This window comes from Trichechus manatus, unplaced genomic scaffold (genome assembly GCF_000243295.1).
Source record: "Trichechus manatus latirostris isolate Lorelei unplaced genomic scaffold, TriManLat1.0 scaffold00015, whole genome shotgun sequence".
Classification (NCBI taxonomy): Eukaryota; Metazoa; Chordata; class Mammalia; order Sirenia; family Trichechidae; genus Trichechus; species Trichechus manatus.
Window position 1 is genome coordinate 12,831,446 of NW_004443951.1, and position 18,045 is coordinate 12,849,490.

The 18,045-nt window shown below is 55.6% G+C and overlaps 1 protein-coding gene across 6 annotated transcripts in view; it reads right to left on the minus strand.

Annotated features, from left to right (window-relative positions):
* Positions 1–334: 334 nt before the first annotated feature.
* Positions 335–18,045, minus strand: part of PTPRF (protein tyrosine phosphatase receptor type F) — an 80,772-nt gene continuing 63,061 nt past the window's right edge. For 3 of the 6 annotated variants that reach the window (XM_023727005.1, XM_004371848.2, XM_004371847.2), the window contains 15 exons: positions 17,142–17,357; positions 16,591–16,745; positions 13,872–13,987; positions 8,812–8,909; positions 5,493–5,616; positions 5,164–5,339; positions 3,974–4,093; positions 3,495–3,649; positions 3,133–3,418; positions 2,852–3,030; positions 2,510–2,636; positions 2,144–2,269; positions 1,725–1,879; positions 1,485–1,620; positions 335–1,008 (listed from right to left, as the gene is read on the minus strand). In XM_023727005.1, the coding sequence (XP_023582773.1) occupies positions 940–1,008; positions 1,485–1,620; positions 1,725–1,879; positions 2,144–2,269; positions 2,510–2,636; positions 2,852–3,030; positions 3,133–3,418; positions 3,495–3,649; positions 3,974–4,093; positions 5,164–5,339; positions 5,493–5,616; positions 8,812–8,909; positions 13,872–13,987; positions 16,591–16,745; positions 17,142–17,357 (2,238 nt within the window). In that variant the 3' untranslated portion in view covers positions 335–939. Of the gene's footprint in view, positions 1,009–1,484; positions 1,621–1,724; positions 1,880–2,143; positions 2,270–2,509; positions 2,637–2,851; positions 3,031–3,132; positions 3,419–3,494; positions 3,650–3,973; positions 4,094–5,163; positions 5,340–5,492; positions 5,617–8,811; positions 8,910–9,778; positions 9,812–13,871; positions 13,988–14,960; positions 14,973–16,590; positions 16,746–17,141; positions 17,358–18,045 lie in introns of all 6 variants that reach the window. The other 3 variants (XM_023727003.1, XM_023727004.1, XM_023727006.1) reach the window with 2 other exon arrangements.

The window sequence follows — 18,045 nt, forward strand, 5'->3', positions numbered from 1 at the left end:
TGTGTGTGTGTGTCTGTGTGTGTCTGTGTGTGTGTGTGTCTGTGTGTGTGTGTGTCTGTGTGTGTGTGTGTCTGTGTGTGTCTGTGTGTTTTTGTTTGTTTTTGCTTTTTTTAACCTTTGCAAACACAATGGTGATGAAGACGGCCTTGACGGGCTCCCCCAGACACGTCTCCAGTTCTGGGCTATGAATGTCAGACACACACTAGAACAGATGACTGGGAGTGTTTCCTACATCCTTCCCACCCACCACTGTCTGTGGGGCCTAAAAAAAAGGCTCTGAAGGAAAAACAAAACAAAATCAGAAAAAAAAAAAAAAAGGTGGGTTTCCCTGCATTTGGATAAAATAGAATCTTCTCGGAAGGGCTGGAAGAGCAGCAGAACAGCGTGGCCTCCCGGGCCCACAGCAGGCCTCTGTCCAGGCCGCAGCCCAGCCCCACACCAAGGAGGGCGTGTTCTGTGCTTCACCAGTAAGAGTCATACAAGAAGAGGAGCCACAGTGAACTCAAAAAAGAAAACAAACAAAAATCCCAACTCCCACAGTGGCCCATTCTGCAGTTAAGGATTTGCAAAAGGAAAAATCAGAGGGAAGAGGCTACAATCCCTCGGTCTATCTCACTTACTGTATAAAAAAGGGGGCTTTGCCCCATCCCCACCCCGTGAGAAGAAGCATGAGAAATGCGGCAGCGGAACAGAGAGCTTCAAGCGGGCTCCAAGTGAGTCTGGAGGATGGAGGCAGACACAGCGCTGCCCACTGCCCCGGGTGTTCTAAGCTCTCCATTCGGTGTGGCAATGTTCCTGAAATGCTGTGATCCCAGTGGACTGTGCTCTGCCAGCAACAGCATCCGTGCAGGAGGGCTGGACGATGGTCGGTATGGCTCAGAGGAGCTGGTCCCCTCCGGAGCCCCCAGGCGGGGGCAGTGGAGGAGAGGGGAGCGGTAGTTACGTTGCATAGTGGTCAAAGCTGCCGAGGTACTCCAGGGCTGCGCGGTAGCATAGCTGGTACTGGTCCTGCCAGGACAGGTGGGGGCTAGTCAGTATGGGCAGCACCAGCGGGGACACCCACCCCACTCTGTGGAGAGCGTCCACAATGCAGCCAAGACCAGGTACTGGACCCAGACAACTGTCCTGAGGGAGCCTGAAGGAACCTCAGAAGGCTCATCTCTCTTCCTGCCCCTCCTAGGCCCCCTCTAGCTACCTGCCTTTGCCTCCACCCCAGTCATGTTTATCTGTGTAATATTTTATTATCTCTCCTCCTAGACTGTGCACCCCATGTGGACTGCTATGTCTAGTCCCTAGCCCAGTGCCAGGCATGCCCCTCAGAACTGGGGCTCCACTGAGAGCTGCTGAATGAATTGATGCATCTTGCTCATCTCTGCCCTGGGCACCTGTGAAACACTGGCAGCCTAAGTGAACACATATCCCTTTGTGTGTCTAACTACAGCAGGCAGCTGGGCTAGTGGAGGGCTCTGGTGAGCTCTGTGTACCTCTGTCTGCACCATGGCAGGACGCTGTGTGCGCAGGGTCTTCACAGTCTGGAACATGTCGACCACGCCCTCGTAGCGCATCCGCTCCAGGACTATGCTCAGAGTGATGAAGACCCCGGTGCGGCCCACGCCGGCACTGCTCAAGGACAGGGTTAGGTCAGGAGTCCTGCCCACCTCAGGCAGTGGGTCTGCCAGCCCCTCGGGCCCAACCATTCCAGCCCTGCTTGGGGACAGGCCCACCTGCAGTGCACCGTAATGGGTCCGTCCTGCCCAAACTGCTCCTTGGTCTTGTGCACCTGCCCAATGAAATCGATGAAGCCCTCGCCTGTCTTGGGCACACCCTGCTCTGGCCAGTCTGTGAACTGGAACTGCCGGATAGTCCTTGACTGTCCATCCTGGGAGAGGTGGGTAGGGGACAGGGTTAGGGTTACTGCCTGAGGCTGCAGCCCCACCAGGCCAGGCTGAACTCGTACAATGACAGCCATGCACCCATGAAGTCATACACTCGAGGCACCCAGGCAATGTGTTTGTACCCCACACCTGACTCAGGATCCTGTGGCCTGAGCTAAGGCACCATGCAGGCAGCCCCTGCCCCTCGTGTGCTCAAGCCATTTCACACTGGGGTGTGCAAACACACATGCTGTCCTGCCAACACTCACCCGGGCGTCCGTGACCTTGAACTCACGCAGGATATACTGCGGCATGTTGTACTCAGCCATCGGGTCAACTACAAAGTACTGGTAGCGAGCGGAGCGCTCTGCCGGCCAGTACTGGTGGCACTTCTCCTGTGGACAGAAGGCCCAGCCACCATGTTCAGGTGGGAAGGAAGGGGCTGGGGGCTCCAGGTTCCAGAGAATTCTAGAATGGGATGCCTCAGGTAGTGATAGTGGGGGATGGTGGCTATGCTGGTGGGAGGCTGAGAGACTAACGAAAAGGGCATCTCTCCCAAGGGTGGCTGGTGTTCTCCCAGGGCGGAGGCCTTCCCAGGCAATGGTAGGGCCTCTTTGGGGAAGGGGTGGGCTCACCCTGCCCATCTCCCGAAGCTTGGTCAGCATGACGATGATGGTGGAATTGTGCTCCCAGAGCATGCGCCAGAAGTCCTCGGTGCTCTCTGCCAGAGGCCCCTGAGTGGCTATGTAGGCCTTCTGCTGTCTGGGGGAGGACACAAGACTGGCCATGCTGAAGCTGCTGCTGCCCACAGTCTCTCCCCTAAGACTGGCAAGTCGCCCCTCCTCCAGGAAGCTCTCACTGCTCTATCCAGCCCACTCTGGTTTTCTGGACTAGCCCTACTCTGCTGGGCCCCCCAGCCAACCAGGCACAGGCCTGGGTACCCACAGGGCGTGGTGGGCAGTCACAAACATGCTGACCTATAGCCATCCAGGAAGCTGGCGTTGATGTAGTCAGAGCCCTCCACACCACGGATGGGCTGCAGACACACACGGGTCAGCTCGTATGGCATGATGTTCACCAGGCGGTTCTTGAACTTGTTGCAGGGCAGGTTGGCGCTGATGAAGCGGGACGTGTGGGCCTTGGAGCTGGCCAGCAACTGGTGAGAGGGAGGGGCTGGTCAGGCCCAGCTGCCTGGGAGATAGTCCCACGACCCAGTCGAGGCCCCTGGAGCCCAGCCAGGCCCTCCCCAGGGCCCCACCTTAAACTCAAGCTCCATGGCAGTAACACTCTCCCCAGGAGGCACTTGGCCCAGCTTCTGGATGTGGGCGTAGAGGTTGCGAGCAGGCACCTCCGTGTGCCCACACGTGGCAGCCTCCAGCAGTGCCTCATGGATGAACACGTATTGGTCCTCCGTCTGCACCATGTAGTTCCGCTGCGATCGCATGCACGTCACATGGCCGTAGATGTCGACCGTCTTCTCGTGCTTCATCCGCTCCAGCATGGCGTCAGTAACGATGAAGCAGCCTGTGCGGCCCACGCCCGCGCTGCAGGACACGGGCTCAGCTCGAGCACAGGGCCACCCCACCCACCCACCCCCTTTGGGGGCACTGTACCCCTCACCTGCAGTGCACCACCATGGGCCCTGCATCTAGCGGGTTGCAGGCCTTGACCCGCCGCAGGAAGGCCAGGATGGGGGTTGGGTACTCGGGGACCCCGTGGTCTGGCCAGGCCATGAACTGGAACTGACGCAGCTCCCGCTTCTCACTGGAGCCACTCTGGGGAGGAAGGTGCAGAGAGACGGTGTAACTAGGAGTCTGCCTGCTACAGACTAAGGCCACAATGACCTGACCTCTAAGGTCAGACCCACTGCCCTCTAATAGACTCAGAAATGACATGAGGCAGCTTGAAGGAGCTTGCACTGCTGTCCTCACACATTCCACCCAAGCCAAAGGCCGCCCACACTGATTCAAACACTTCCAAGCCACTGACCCTCCAACACACGGGGCTCCCACTTTCACCAGCATACCACGCTCAGGCCCCTGCCCTTACATGACCAGGGGCAGGGTGTGAGCACGGCAGGGAGGTGGGGGGAAGCGTACCTTGTGGAGTGCGAAAGTGCGCACAGTATAGGTGGCTAGCTCCACTGTGTCCAGCAGGGTCACCTGAATGAGGCCATAGGTCTCAGCACCACGAACCGGCCAGTACTGATCACACTTTACCTGCAAAGGGACAAGCAGGGCAGGGTTGAGGGTGATGACGTTTAGAGGGTGCCCAATAGGTCAGATGGTAAGGGACCCAGGGGTAGAAGGTCAGAGGGTGTAGCCTACCTGGCTGCAAGGCCCCGGCCCTGAACTCCCAGATCCACTGTCTCCCCTCCCCCACAACACGCCATACCAGGTCCTTGTGCTATGTCCCCACCCCCACCCTAGCTTGTGGAATGAGGGCCGTAATTGAAAATTATTTATTCATGACCGGATCGCACCAGGCACATTTTCTGCCAAATTTACCCATAACGTTTATGTGTCATTTTCAAGCTATGTAAATTTTACGTTCCAGTCAATGCTTTGCAGTACAAAAGCGGATACAGCAGCTCTTTCCACTAATTAACTTAGGAGATGTGTTAGTACCCCAGGAACACACCAGCATCTGGGGAACATGTGAACATCCCGGGAACATACCAGCAGCTGGGGAACATATTAACATTCCCAGAGAATGACAGCATCTGGCAAATCATATTACCATCCTAGGAGCCCACTAGCATCTGGGGAACATGCTAACATCCCAGAAACACCCCAGTATCTTGGGAACATGCTAATAGCCCAGAAACATTAAAATATCTAGGGAACATGCTAACAGCCCACAAACACTCCAGTGCCTGAGGAACACGCTAACATCCCAGGAACACTCCAGTGTCTGGGGAACATGCTAACATCCCAGGAACACTCCAGTGTCTGGGGAACATGCTAATACCCTACGAACACTCCAGTATCTGGGGAGCATGCTAATACCATAGGAATACTCCAGTATCTGGGGAACACACTAACATCCCAGAAATATACCAGTATCTGGGAAACATGCTAATACTCCTAAAGCATTCAAGTATCTGCGGAACATACTAACACCCAGGAACACTCCAGTATCCGGGGACCATGTTAACACCCCAGGAAAACAACAGCACTTGGGGAATACCCTAAGGAACCTCTTTCCCCAGGGACAGAAGAGGTGCCCCAAATCACCCAGAAGATGAGTAGCTCTCAGCCTACCTCCTGGTAGGGCCCTGCAGGCTTACCCGGGACTTCTCCTCCAGCCGTGTCATCATGACCACAGTGGCTGTGCGCTGTTCCCACACCATCCGCCAGAAGTCACCCATGGTCTCAGGCAGGGGCCCCTGTGTGGCAATGTAGGCATTCTGCTTGCGGTAGCCATCGATGTAGTTGGCGTTGATGTAGTCACTCCCAGGGACACCTGTGGACGGGAAAGGATGTAGGAAGGCATTATCCCAGAGCCCCCAGCTCAGTCCACCACCCCGCAGTGCAGCCCTGGGACTCGAAGGTCCCTTCTGTAGGATGAAATGTTACCCCAGCCAGCAAGGGGGAGGACAGCAAGGGGATGGCTCACCATCAATGGAGGTGAGGATGACTCGAGAGTGGTCGTAGGCAATGACATTTGCATAGCGGTTCTTGGGCTTGTTCACCTCCAGGTTGGAATTCTCCCACGTGAATTGCTGTCCGGGGTCAATGGACTGCATGGGAAGAGAGGGGCAGGTGGCGTGGCATCAGAGTTGAGGTCTACCTACCTCTCCCATGGGGACCCGGCCTTTCAGGTGGTGCTCACACCCTGCCTTGGCCCCTCAGGCCACAGCCAGCTCCTCTGTCCGCCAATGCCAGTGAAGGGTGACCACCACCTCCCTGACCAGCCATGGGACTCAGAGGCTGCCACACCTTGGACCACTGCCCGTCTAGAAGGCGATGGACCATGGTACCAAATCACCTTCCCAATAGAGTGGTCTGAGGTGGGGTAGGGGCAGGGAAAGGTCCCTCAAACCCTACACCCATCTAATGAAACAAGAGCACAGAACAATGTGGAAGCAATGGCAAACAGTTCTGCAGCCGCGGACACTGCGAGGGCTCTGGACACCACTGCTCCACCTTGCCTGGCATGCCTCCTCCCTCCTGGCTGTCCCTTCTCTGTCTCCTCTCCTCTCCCCTGCCCCTCCCGTAGGCAGGACACAGAGCTCCCCCAGGGCTCATTCCATGGCCTCTTCTCTCCTCACTCTACAGCCTTCCCAGGGTGACCGCATTTGCTCCCAGGATTCTTACATCCATATGCTGGAGCTGCCCAGAACCCAGCTGCAGCCCATAGCTCTCCCCTGAGCTCCAGATCTGAATACCTGACAGCCCCCTGGATGCCTCCACCTGGAGGTCCACAGGTCCTTCAATCTCAACCCTTTCAAAGCTGAGTTTATCAGCTCCCCCTTCCTCTCCTGCCAGGACTCCATCTCCGTGAATGGTACCACTGCCCATCCACCCAGAAGGCCAAGGCAGAACCTACAAGTCCTCAATAACCCCTCGGTGCCCCTATCCAACCATTCTCCATGTCCTGGTGTCTCAGAATGTCCACAAGCCACCCACCCAGTAAGAAGGGGCGTTGTTAGAGACAGAGGTAAAAAAGTAGAGACCCCATCCTCTCAGAAGAACATGTGGAATGTCTGCCTCATCAACCGCTGTTTCCCAGCTCCTCCCACAGGCCTGGCACAGGCTCCCCCTCAGTTAAGTGACTGATGGACAGATGACTAGACACCACTCGGCTCCCCCAACCTGCTGTCACTGTTTGGTCCAGGCCACCCCAACTCAGGGCTTGCATCTCCCTGCCTCTTCCCTCTTCCCTCACTTCGACCCACTCTTTGTCCGGCAGCCAGGGCAACCTTTCTAAAATAGAGATCTGAGTATCAATTTCCTGCTTAAATGTCTTCCATGACTCTTCATTGCCTGCAATAATAATGACGATAGCTAAGCCTTAGTGAGAACTTACTGCGTGCCTGGCCCTGCTCTAAGCATTTTACATTTATTCCCTCATCTAATCCTCAAATAAAATAGGTCCTGAAGCTCTCAGCATAGCACACAGTGTCCTCATATCTGGGCCCAAGCCTCATGACTCTCCAGAGGACCAGCATCACTGACGCCATGAGATCCACCAGCACACCCCACCCCTCCTCCTCCCGCTTCCATGCTGCCAGCCTACCTCTTCTACGTATTGTCACAGTAGCACAATCCATGTTAATGATCTGTATGCATGTGTGCCTCCCCGCCAACATGCCGGGGTGGAGGTGACATTTGGCTCCATAACCCCAGCACCTGGCACATGGAATGAGACACAGTTAAGTGCTCAAGAAATGTATGTGGATGACTGAATGTTAAAGATGATGGAGCGCCAGGATCTTGGCGCGGGAAAGCCCATGGCAGGCCTGGGTGGCTTCTTGGAGGCGAAGGGTGTTGTACCGATAGCTCAGATAGGAGCGGAGAAGTGGGTAGAAGATGGAAGGGGAAATGCTGTGAGCAAAGGCTGACAGGAGCCTAGATGGTGAGGCATCGTGTAGAGGCTTGTGGGCTGCAGCACTCTTGTCTGACAGATAGGCAGGCATGGGAGACAGGACTGGGTGAGTCTCTGCAGAAGACCACGGAAGGCCTTCCCTGCCAGATAAAAGAAGGCAGGGAGCCCAACTTGCAAGCCTCGTTACCCCTGCAGCACGCCCTTCTGCAAAGCAGGCCCCAGTGGGTGCTCTACAGGTGAAGGCAGCATGGTCTCCTCATGGCAGACACGGTCATCAATTTGCCTGCCAAGCTCAATTTCCTCTTTGGGCTGGAACCTACCTGGCTCACAGCCCTTCCTTGGAAGGGGAATCCTGGTCCCTAGTGATGCATCCCCCAAACACAGCTGAGGGTGGACATCTGACTAGAAGAGGAGCAACCGACCCATCAGTCCTCTGTCCATCAATCACCCATGGAGGGGAAGCCTGTGCCAAGCCTGTCTGAGGAGTTAGAAAACAGCTGTGGACGAGGCAGAGACATCCCACGTGTACTTCTGAGAAGACAGGGGGTGGTCTCTGCTTTATCATCTCCTTCTCTAACAAAGCACTTCCTTGGCTGAGTGGGTGGCTTGGGGACATCTAAGTCATGCTGTGGTGGGACAGAAGCCCTCAGAACCCAGGCCGAGGGAGCACAGCTCTGATGTCTCAGCCCCAGGCAGGCAGCAGTCAAGGTCCGAGCCCGGACCTCTGCTCACGGAGTTCTCTGACTCCCCACCTCTATGATGCCTACACTGTGCCGATCTGAGTACACACATGAACACACGCATGTGCAGGCCACAAGGCATCAGGCAGGCCTGGGTCTGAGTCCTGGCTCCACTAGTTATTAGCTGTTTGACTTTGGGCAAGTCACTTTCCTTTTCTGAGCCTCAGCTTCCTCATCTCTAAGATGGGATCATTACAGTGCCCACTTCATAGGGCTGTAGGGGACTGAACGAGATGATACATGCAAAGCGCCTTGCTCAGTGCTAGCTCAGTCAGTGCCTGACAAATGCCAGGTATTATAGCTATTATTATTGATCAGTGTCTGTGTGTCTGTCACTCTGTGTCTGTGCCTCTGTTAACTTTCAGGCATGTGTCTGAGCGTCCGGACCCAGGGCACTCAAAGCCTTTCAAGCATCTCCTGAGGCAGCCACCAGAGGGTGCTCAGAAGGGCCTCGCCTAGGCCCAGCACCTGAGGAGCCTAGTCCCCAGCTGGATCTGGCCACTGCTGACCCCTCCTCTGTGTTCTGGGGAAGCCCAGAGCCCCCCACCAACAGCTTGGACCTGATGAGTCCCTAGACCTGAGACGTGACAGGAGCTGGCATGGGGCTAGACCTGGGCCAGGCCATGGCAGGGGTGGGGACATCTCACCTCATACTCCTGGGAGAACTTGAGGCCATCGTTGGCTTTGAGGCGCTCGATGTTGTCCGCCAGGTCAGTGATGGGGATAGGCGGGTGGTCTCGCATACCTGGGGAGGGTGGGGCACACATGGGCAGCATTAGTGGGCACAGCGTGCAGCTCAAGGGGGATGGCAGAGCCAGCCCCAATGCATGTATGCGCACATGTGAACACGTGTGACCATGGAGCACTGGTGGCATGGAGACAGCAGGACATGCGGTGACAGGGGTGGCGGAGCACACAGTGGCTGGCGGGTGGGGAGAGGACGGGAAAGTGTGTGTGCTGTGAGCATGTGACGAGGACCAGGTCCTGGACACAGCGCTGAGTGGGGGCACCAGGGCCCGCCTGGCAGGTGCAGCTCAACAAGGATGAGAGGCTTCCTTCCTCCCAGGCTGAGGCAGGACAGGAGCTGATCTCCTGTCACTCCAGGGTCGGGGGTGGTGGGCCTCTTCAGCCTGCACCTGCCCCACTGCCTGACCTGCGCGCAGCCCTCCTGCCCCTCACTGGCGCCAGTGGTCATGAGAGAGACTTGGTAAAATCATGGTCCCAGGCCCCATGTGTGGATGGAGTCTTCATGGCAGTAGAGACCATGGCAGAGCAACGGCGAGAAACAGAGAAGACAGAGAGCAGGAGGGAAGTGAGAGACAGACAAAGGACAGGAGAGCACAAAGAAGAGGCGTCAGAATGAGACCACAGGTAAGAAAGGCAAAGAGATTGAGATAGGGGCCAGCAGGAGAGAAAACTGACAGCAGTGGAGGAAGCAAGATGGGGAGAGAGGAGGACAGAGAAAGAAAACGGTAAGGAGACGGTGAGAAGGGGAGAGGGAAGAGGAGAGAAGATGTCAAGGATGGAGTGAGGCCAGGGGGAAAAAGAAGTAGAGGATGGAAACAGACACAGAAGCCAAAGTATCCCCCAAACACGGGAACTTTGAAAACTAACTTGAGATATTCGGGCAACTGGGGGCACTGGAACCTGCAGAGAAAAAACAAAACAAAATACGACGGGGGCAAGAGAAGAGAGCCTATTAACCTTTTTGGGCTATGTCGCTATTAGACACTGTGTGTGTGTGTGTGTGTGTGTCTGTGTGTGTGTGTGTGTGTGTGTGTCTTTGTGTCTGTGTGTGTGTCTGTGTGTGTCTGTGTGTGTGTCTGTGTGTGTCTGTGTGTGTGTGTGTCTGTGTGTGTGTCTGTGTGTATGTGTGCGTTGTGTGTGTTGGGGGTGGTTAGGCAGGGAAGAGGGCTGAAAAGGCTCAGGAGAGGCTGGCAGGAGGAAAGAAGGGGTATAAGGGGCCTGGGGCTACGGGGCAAGTCCTATCCACCAGCCCCTTCTGCCTCCCGAATAACATGGCCGGATCGCCCCCCTGCAGAGTGGGTGCTGCCACCACTGCGGGGCCTGTGTATGATGGAAAACGAGGTCCAAACCAATCCTCGTCTCTTCTGGTACCAAATCTGGCCTTGGCTATTTTAGAATGATTTGGTAAAGGGAAAGAAACTTCTTCCAAGTGGCAATTTCTTACAGATTAATCACCATAAGGGATATACACATGCTAACTGCACTATTCTTTCAGCTTTTCTGTGGGTTTGAAAAGATTCAGAACAAAAATTAAATTACAAAGGAAAAAATATTTGCCAAACTTAAAAATACAAATGAAATCCTCAGACTGGGAGAGTGCTGCCATGTCCACTGCCCTTCCCTCTGTCCCCTCTGGTCACTGGTTCACTGAACACTCTGGTGGTAGCTGGCAGGTGTGTCGTCTGCCAAGTGCTGCCGTCACCTGGGCTGTCCATGGCCACAGGGATGCCTCTCCCTGCCAGTGGCCTCTGAGTTCTTTCATCTCTGTACCTGTAGTGACCCTCCCCATGTCCCTCCCCTGACCCAGGGCCACAGCCTCCTGTCCTCCTGCCTCCCCGCTCCCTCCTTCCACATGTGGCCTTGACCAGCACCGAAGGCCTGCCATCCACCATCCCTGGTCTTTCTTTCCAATCACTGCCGTTCTTCCTCCCATGTCTTCAGCTCTTTCCCATGCATCCTGAGCACTAGGATTTACCACCCATCCATCCGACTTTCAGTCTCAGCCCTTCCCCGACTCACGGATTCAAGGTCTGTTCCCTGGGCCCTAACGCTGTTCGGCACCCACACCCAGGCCACTGCTTTTCTCAGCTGCTCTAACCACTTCCTTCTCAGCCCGGAAATACCTGGGGCCAGTGGGCGAGGGCTCCAGTGACATGGAGTCACTTCTCACCAACAGCTCCATCCACCTCCCATCCCATCCTGGCCTAGAACTCAGAGGAGAGGCATCCCTACCCACTCCCCAGCCCAGGTTCAATCACACCCCACACCTAGTGCTCTGCATCCCAGCCTCCCAGGTCGTTGCTCTGCCAGCCAGTCAGCATCCCATCCCCACACCTGAGATGCTCCCTGACCACTGTCCATAAACAATTTCCATTTTGGAAAAAAGAAAACGCCTTTCCTGATGCCTCGCTCCTCTCCCCTCTCTTGCTGCGCACTTGCCCATCGTGCCCGTCACACTCTGGCCCCTGAAAGAGGCTTCTCCACGCCTCAGCCCCCCATCACGCCTCTACCACCAAACTACCCTAGACTTGTTGCCACTCTCCCTCCAAGGTCCTCAGCAGCTTACCACCTGCCAAAGCCAAAGTCCTTCTGTGGTTTCCTTGCCGCTCTAAATCACTGGCTCTTGTGGCTCTCCCCTGCCTCGGCATCAGGGACACCACTACACTCTTCTTCTCTCACTGGCTGCTGCTCCTTAATCTTCCTGACTACCCATTCATTCTTCCTTAAAATTTCACCTCCTCCCCCGGCCTCTTATCTTCTCATCCTTGCTCCCTCCCTCGGAGAGCCCATCTATACCCTTGGGTTTTGACCACCACCTGCACCATGGTGTCTCCCACACTGGGGTTTCGGCCAGGTGTCAGTGCAGAGCTCCTGACCCATAGACTTCCACCTCTGCACCTCAGGACACATCTCAGATCCTTCCACTCCGCTACTGGGCCAGCGACCATGCAGCATCCTTCCGTCCCTTTACTTCCTCACCTCCCCCCGGCTGCCCATGCCTCTTTAATGTTCTGAGTCTGCCCTTCCCTCCAACACCATGCTACCATCCCTGTCCAGGTTCTTGGTGGCCTCTTCAATAGTCTCCCTGCCCCAATTTCTTCTCCTCCAATCCATTCTTCACACAGAAGCCACAGTGGTATTTCTTAAATTCTGACCATGTCACTCCCTTGCTGAAAACTCTTCAATGCTTCCCTGTTAATCTCAAGATGGAGCCCAAACCCTCAGCCTGGCACACAAGGCCCTCTGTAGCTGAGCTGAACCTTTGCTTAACCCTCCAGTCTCTTCTCCTGGCTCTCAATATCCCTCCAGCCCCCAACTCTAATGCTGCAGAAACACCAAAGTACTTGTAATCTGATGTACGTGCAATGCCTGAGCTTCTACACATGCTCTTTCTACCAAAAGAAGCTCCCTTTCACCTCCTCTTTGCCTGGTCAATGCCCACATGGCTCGTCATCCCCTCCAGGAGGAAGCTTCTCTGCCCCCCAGTCTCTACCATCCCAGTGGTTTCACTTCTCACAGATCTGATCATGCTGGGTTGTGACTGCTGGCTAGGTCTGCCTGGCTCTTGCTCTCTTTCTCTCAGGACACTTGCTCTCAAGGTCTGTTCCCTGGGCCCTAACGCTGTTCAGCACCCACACCCAGGCCACCGCTTTTCTCAGCTGCTCTAACCACTTCCTTCTCAGCTCAGTTGTAAGGAAGCCCAAACCACATGAAGAGGCTCCCAGCTGATTCTAGCATCAACCACCAGATACATGAATAAATGAGCCTTTAGAATTCAGGAGTCAGCAAACTTTTCCTGTAAAGGGCCAGATAGTCAATATTTTAGGCTTTGCAGACATACAGTCTCTGTTGCATCTGCTAAACCTTGCCTTGGTAGCATGAGAGTAGTTATGGGCACTACAAAAATGAATGAGCATGGCTCTGTTCCAATAAAATTTTATTTAGAAAAACAGATGGTGGGCCACTATTTGACTCATGGGCCAGTTTGCCAACCACGGTTCTAAATGATTCTAGCCCCAAGCCTTCAAGTCTTCTAGCTGAGGGCCCAGACATTCTAGAACAGACACAAGCTGTTCCTGTTGTGCCCGTCTAAATTCCTGACTCACAAAAACTGTGAGAGATCATAAACAATTATTGTTTTAAGCCACTAAGTTCTGCGGTAATTTAATATGCAGCAATAGCTACATCTACAAACTCTCTGTATGCATGTGTTAGTTCATGCATTCATTCGTTTGAGCATTCACTGCACAGACATTCAGCAAGAACCCACCGTGTGCAGAATTCAGGGGACTGGGACATGAACAAGACACAGTTCCTGGTGCCGGAGAGCTCCAAGACTGCAACGGAGGCACTCCCAGCACAGTGTGAGAGGTGCCACAGTGAGAGAGGCAGAGGGGCTCTGGGTGCTGAGAGGGCACCCAACCTGCCTGGAGGTTGGAGTAGTCTGGAAGCTTCTCCCAAGAGGAGAGGCCTGCGCTGTCTGCTGGGGACAGGGGAAACAATGACCTTTCATGCCACGTGAGAGTGGCTGGGGGTTTACGGCAGGCACCAAGCCCTGTGCTGGGGTCAGCCTCCAGGAAGGGTCAGATGCGGGCACCCTGCCCCCCATGTGTCTGCTGGGGCAGTTTCCACTGCAAACACCCCAAACACCATCCTTTTTTGTGTAGAGGGATGAGGTGCAGGCACAGACCCGTCCCCCCCACCCCCCCTCACCGTCATGGAGATGTGGGCTCCATAGGGGTCCTTAGGCCTGTATTCAGAGGCCATGAGCAAACACAAGGTAGACCTAAGCAGCTGTGCCTCCCCCAGAGGCTCCAGGGACCTCGGACACCTGTCCAGCTGTTATCAGTCCAAAGTGGAAGAGCAAATAGAGCAGGAAATGGGGGCCTGCAGCCTGTGCCCTCAGTGGAGACTCCAGCGGCCTGGGCTGGGGGCCAGCAGCCCATGGGAGCTGCCCTACCTGGAGTCTGGTAGTTGAGCCTCCGCATCTCCACGGGGTCAGAGGAGTGGGCCAGCAAGGAGTCCTTCAGCCCAATGGACTGCTCGTCCTTCGAGGATGGGGAGTGGGTCCTTTTCCTACAGAGGCAGAAGTGAGACTGGTGAGAACCTGTGGTTCGGGCGGAGGACAGCGATGCATGGAGCAGCCGGCTACCATACCCCCTTGTCCATGGCTCTACCCCCATACCCCACCTCATCCTGGGGTCTCTGAGCGCGGGGGAGCCAGTGGCAGAGCAGCCTCAACATGAGACAACACAGGGGAGGTGTGGGGTGGGCTGGGGAGACAGCAGGAGTGCGGCATGGACGGGGGTGGTGTAGCGAGGGAGAAGGGGTTGCAGGGGCTGGGTTCCTTTGGAGAGAAGGCAGGTCACTGCTGGGCAGTGGCTACCATCCCCGAGACTACCACAGCCAGGGCAGCAGGAGCTGCCAGAAGTAAACATGCAAATGACACGTAAAATACACAAACATCACAGGGGGCGGGGCCCCAGCTGTCTGGCCACCAGGGTTTCAGGTTAAATGCCCAGAGCAGCAGGGGAGGGACCGGGAAGGTGTCACCCTAGCTGGGCAGAGTCCTCCTTTACTGGCCTCATCTCCCTTGGCTCGTGTGAATGTGCATGAGCGTGTGTATCGGACATGCCTCCCAGCTGCTCTGCAGTGAGTGCACTTTGCACATCCATAGGCCTCTGTCCCTGCAGCACTGAGGTAATTTCTCAGAGAACAGGGAGTGCAGAAGGGTCCCGGGGAGCCCAGTTAGTCTCTGTACTTGGGGAAGTGTCTGAAGTCTGCATTATGCCTGTGCAACCAAGAGGGAGCATCCCCTATGGAGGGCACAGAGTCAAACTGGAGAGACAGTGACACAGCCTGTCCCTCATTCCAGTGAGGACTCAGTCCCAACCTGGGATCCAACTGAGCTATCTGGACTGTTTGCTGCTTAAAGGCGTAGACCAGGAGGCTTCCGGTAGAAGCACCATCCCTCCCCGCTGAGCGCCCAAACTGTGCAGAGGGAGAAGTGAAGCGGGAGACGTGTGAAGAAAGAAGGAATGACTCCTACCTTTCTTGTTTACTAGGTCCCGAAAGACAGGCAAGGACAGAAGAAAGGAATGGTCATTGTTTCCGCCAAGCACTCAGACCCTCTCATGACAAGGGGACACTGAGGACCCATATATGGCACCACCTGACATTCACAGAGAGGGTTTGCCTCCCCGAGACACCAGGATCCACAGGGGTGTGAGAAGGAGGATGAGTAGGTGTGTGGAACATTACTCAGGGTCCTACTCACAGGTCTTCACACCTGGGCCCAGGGAGAGGCCTTCCCTGGGAGGAGGGAGCTAACTCTTCAGGAAAGAGGCGCTGGGTCTAGGCCAGGGGCTGGGGAGAGAGCTGGGGCACAGGATACAGGAACTCATACGTGCAGACGCACTCAGACATACAGACCAACACGCATCTGACAAGCGTCCACTGACATGCCTCAGGAGCTCACTCTCATGTTGGGGGCTGGAGATGGCAGAGTCAGATACAGAACCCAAGATGTTTCTCTGAAGCGTCCCAGGGGCAGATGGAGGATAGGATGGTGAGGGGGTGAGCCTGGGGAAAGCCTCACGGGACATCAGAGCTTGGAGCTGAGTCTTGAAGGATGAGATGGCAAGTGCCAGGTAGGCAGGGACAGGGTGAGCTGCAGAGCGGGAGGGCACAGCCTGAGCCCCTGGAAACCACACGAAGTGGAGTGTGATGACATTGGGTGGTGGCAGGGCCAGACTGCCTGGGCATTTGATGGCTAAAGAGATCAGGCTGTATCTTGGGAGACACCAAAAGGTTTAACTGAGAGTGACAAAGTTAAATCTTTTGAAAATACCTTTCAGGCTGGGAGGTAGATGGATAGACTCCAAGGGCAGGTTGCTGCAGCTACCCGAGAGAGAAGACTGTGACTTAGTGAGACCAGGTCCCCAGCTATACCCTACACGGGCATAACCTTGTGGGGGGCTTGGCAGGAGGGGGAGGAGGGTATACTTCAGTAATATTTAGGCTAGGACTCAGAGAAGATTGGGTGTAGAGGGAGAGGGAGGCAGATTGGAAGAGTGACACTCGGATTTCTGGCTGGTCACTTGGCGGATGGGGCCCCATCCATTGTGACAGGGAGCAGGGGAGTGGAGGGCTGCGGGGAGGGTGATGGTTCATTGTTAAAGACACATAGAGTCTGAGGCAGCTGTGGCTGCTGTGGTCACAGCAGGAGTTCAGTGAACACCTGCTAAATGAATATCCACGGGCAGGTGGGCTGGGTCTGGATCTCTGTGGGAGTCATCTAGAAATGGTGGCAGAGGAAGGTGCTTGAGTAGGAGAGACCAGGAGATGGCATCTTGGAGGTGAAGAGGAAGACAGACACACTCACATCCACTGAAACGCAGAGACAGACAGATACACCCAGGATGTGTGTGGAACAGCCCTCTGTGAAGCTCCTCCATACATTCAGGGGAGCACACTCAGAGGGTCTCCCACCCAAACAGGCGTGTGTGTGGGCGCAGGTACACAAACACACACATGTGTGCACACACTGCTTCTGCTCCTCCTGGCTTCCCACTGAACCTGGGGCTGGGGCCAGGCCAGTGTGGCCGCCTCTTCTCCGCATGCACTGTGCCCAGGGAGGGGCAGGTGGTGTCCCCTGGAGTCCTGGGCACAGCACTCACCTCTTGAACAGGAGGATGGCGATGACGATGAGGATGATGAGGATGACTGCCAGGACTGGGCCTGTCACCCACAGCATCTCGGGCTCCTCCTGCTGCTGGGCTGGCGTCACCTGGACCACGATCTCATCCGAGTAGGGGCTGGAGGCATAGCGCTTCTGCAGCCCGGTGAAGGAACAACGTGGGCTGTGAGTTCAGTGTGAGAGCCTCCCCCATCCCCTGCCTTCCAATCTGGGGAAATGGCTCTGGGACAGGGTGATGCCTGGTCTCCTGGACCCTAAGAAGTTAACCTATACCTGGTCAGCTGGCCTGGGTCCTGGAAACTAGATTAGGCCTGGCCTCCTGGGCCCTAGGAGCTGGGGTCTTGGGATCTTTAGTGCAGATGTGGGGCCTCTGGGGCTGACCTGGGCCTGGGATCTCAGGGTGTCTGAGATTAGCCTAGGCTTGGGGAACCTTGTGGGTGCTGGACTAATCGGACCTAGAGCATCAGTTCCCTGGTGCTGATCTGGGCATGGGGTCTCAGGGTGCTGAATGCCAAGCCAGCTCAGGCAGACCTGGTCCACGGGCTCCTTCAGGGAAGCGAGCACAAAGCACTGGTAGCTCAGGTCTGGAGACAGGGGCCGGTTGTAGAAGCCTTGGTAGCTCTTCTTGTCCCCCAGGGTGAAGGTCTCGGGGAGCACGTCAACCTGAGCGGCCACGTACGGCTTCAGCCGCTCTGCCTGTCTCCGCCGCCGCCGCTCCCCGCCGCCCTGCTCAATGGCCTCCAGAAGCTGCAGAGCAGAGCACGGGAGTCAGCGCGGGCCTCTGGGACCCATGGTCTGGGACATTAGCTCCCTGGGCTGAGGTGGATGGAAGCCCACCTTCTGTGCAAGGGGCCAAGTCTGGCCCAGCCCACTGCCCTTGAAGAATAATGCTGGACACCGGAAATGCAATGCACAACTCCCCACCAGCCCAAGAAGAAGCCCTGTGGGTAATCTGCCCCTCATGCTAACTAGAGAGGGCTTGTCCACACTGTCTGCAAGAAGAGGATGGAAGGATTTCAAATGTTCTAGGAGACAAACAAATCTGTCTTGGAAGAAGTATAGCCAGAATACTCCTCAGAAGCAAGGACGGTGAGACTTCGTCTCATATACTTTAGACATGTTATCAGGAGGGATGAGTCCCCGGAGAAGGACATCATGCTTGGTAAAGTAGAGAGTCAGCGAAAAACGGGAAGACTCTCAATGAGATGGACTAACACAGTGGTTGTAACAGTGGGCTCAAGCATAACAACAACCATGAGGATGGTGCAGGACCGAGCAGTGTTTTGTTCTGCTGTACACAGGGTTGCTATAAGTTGGAACCAACTCGATAGCACCTAACAACAACAACAGGGGACGATAAGGCTATCGGGCTCCCTCCCTGGAGCCCCCTTCATGGCCTTTAGATCAAGGGACTCTCCAAAGTCTGTGGGGCTCG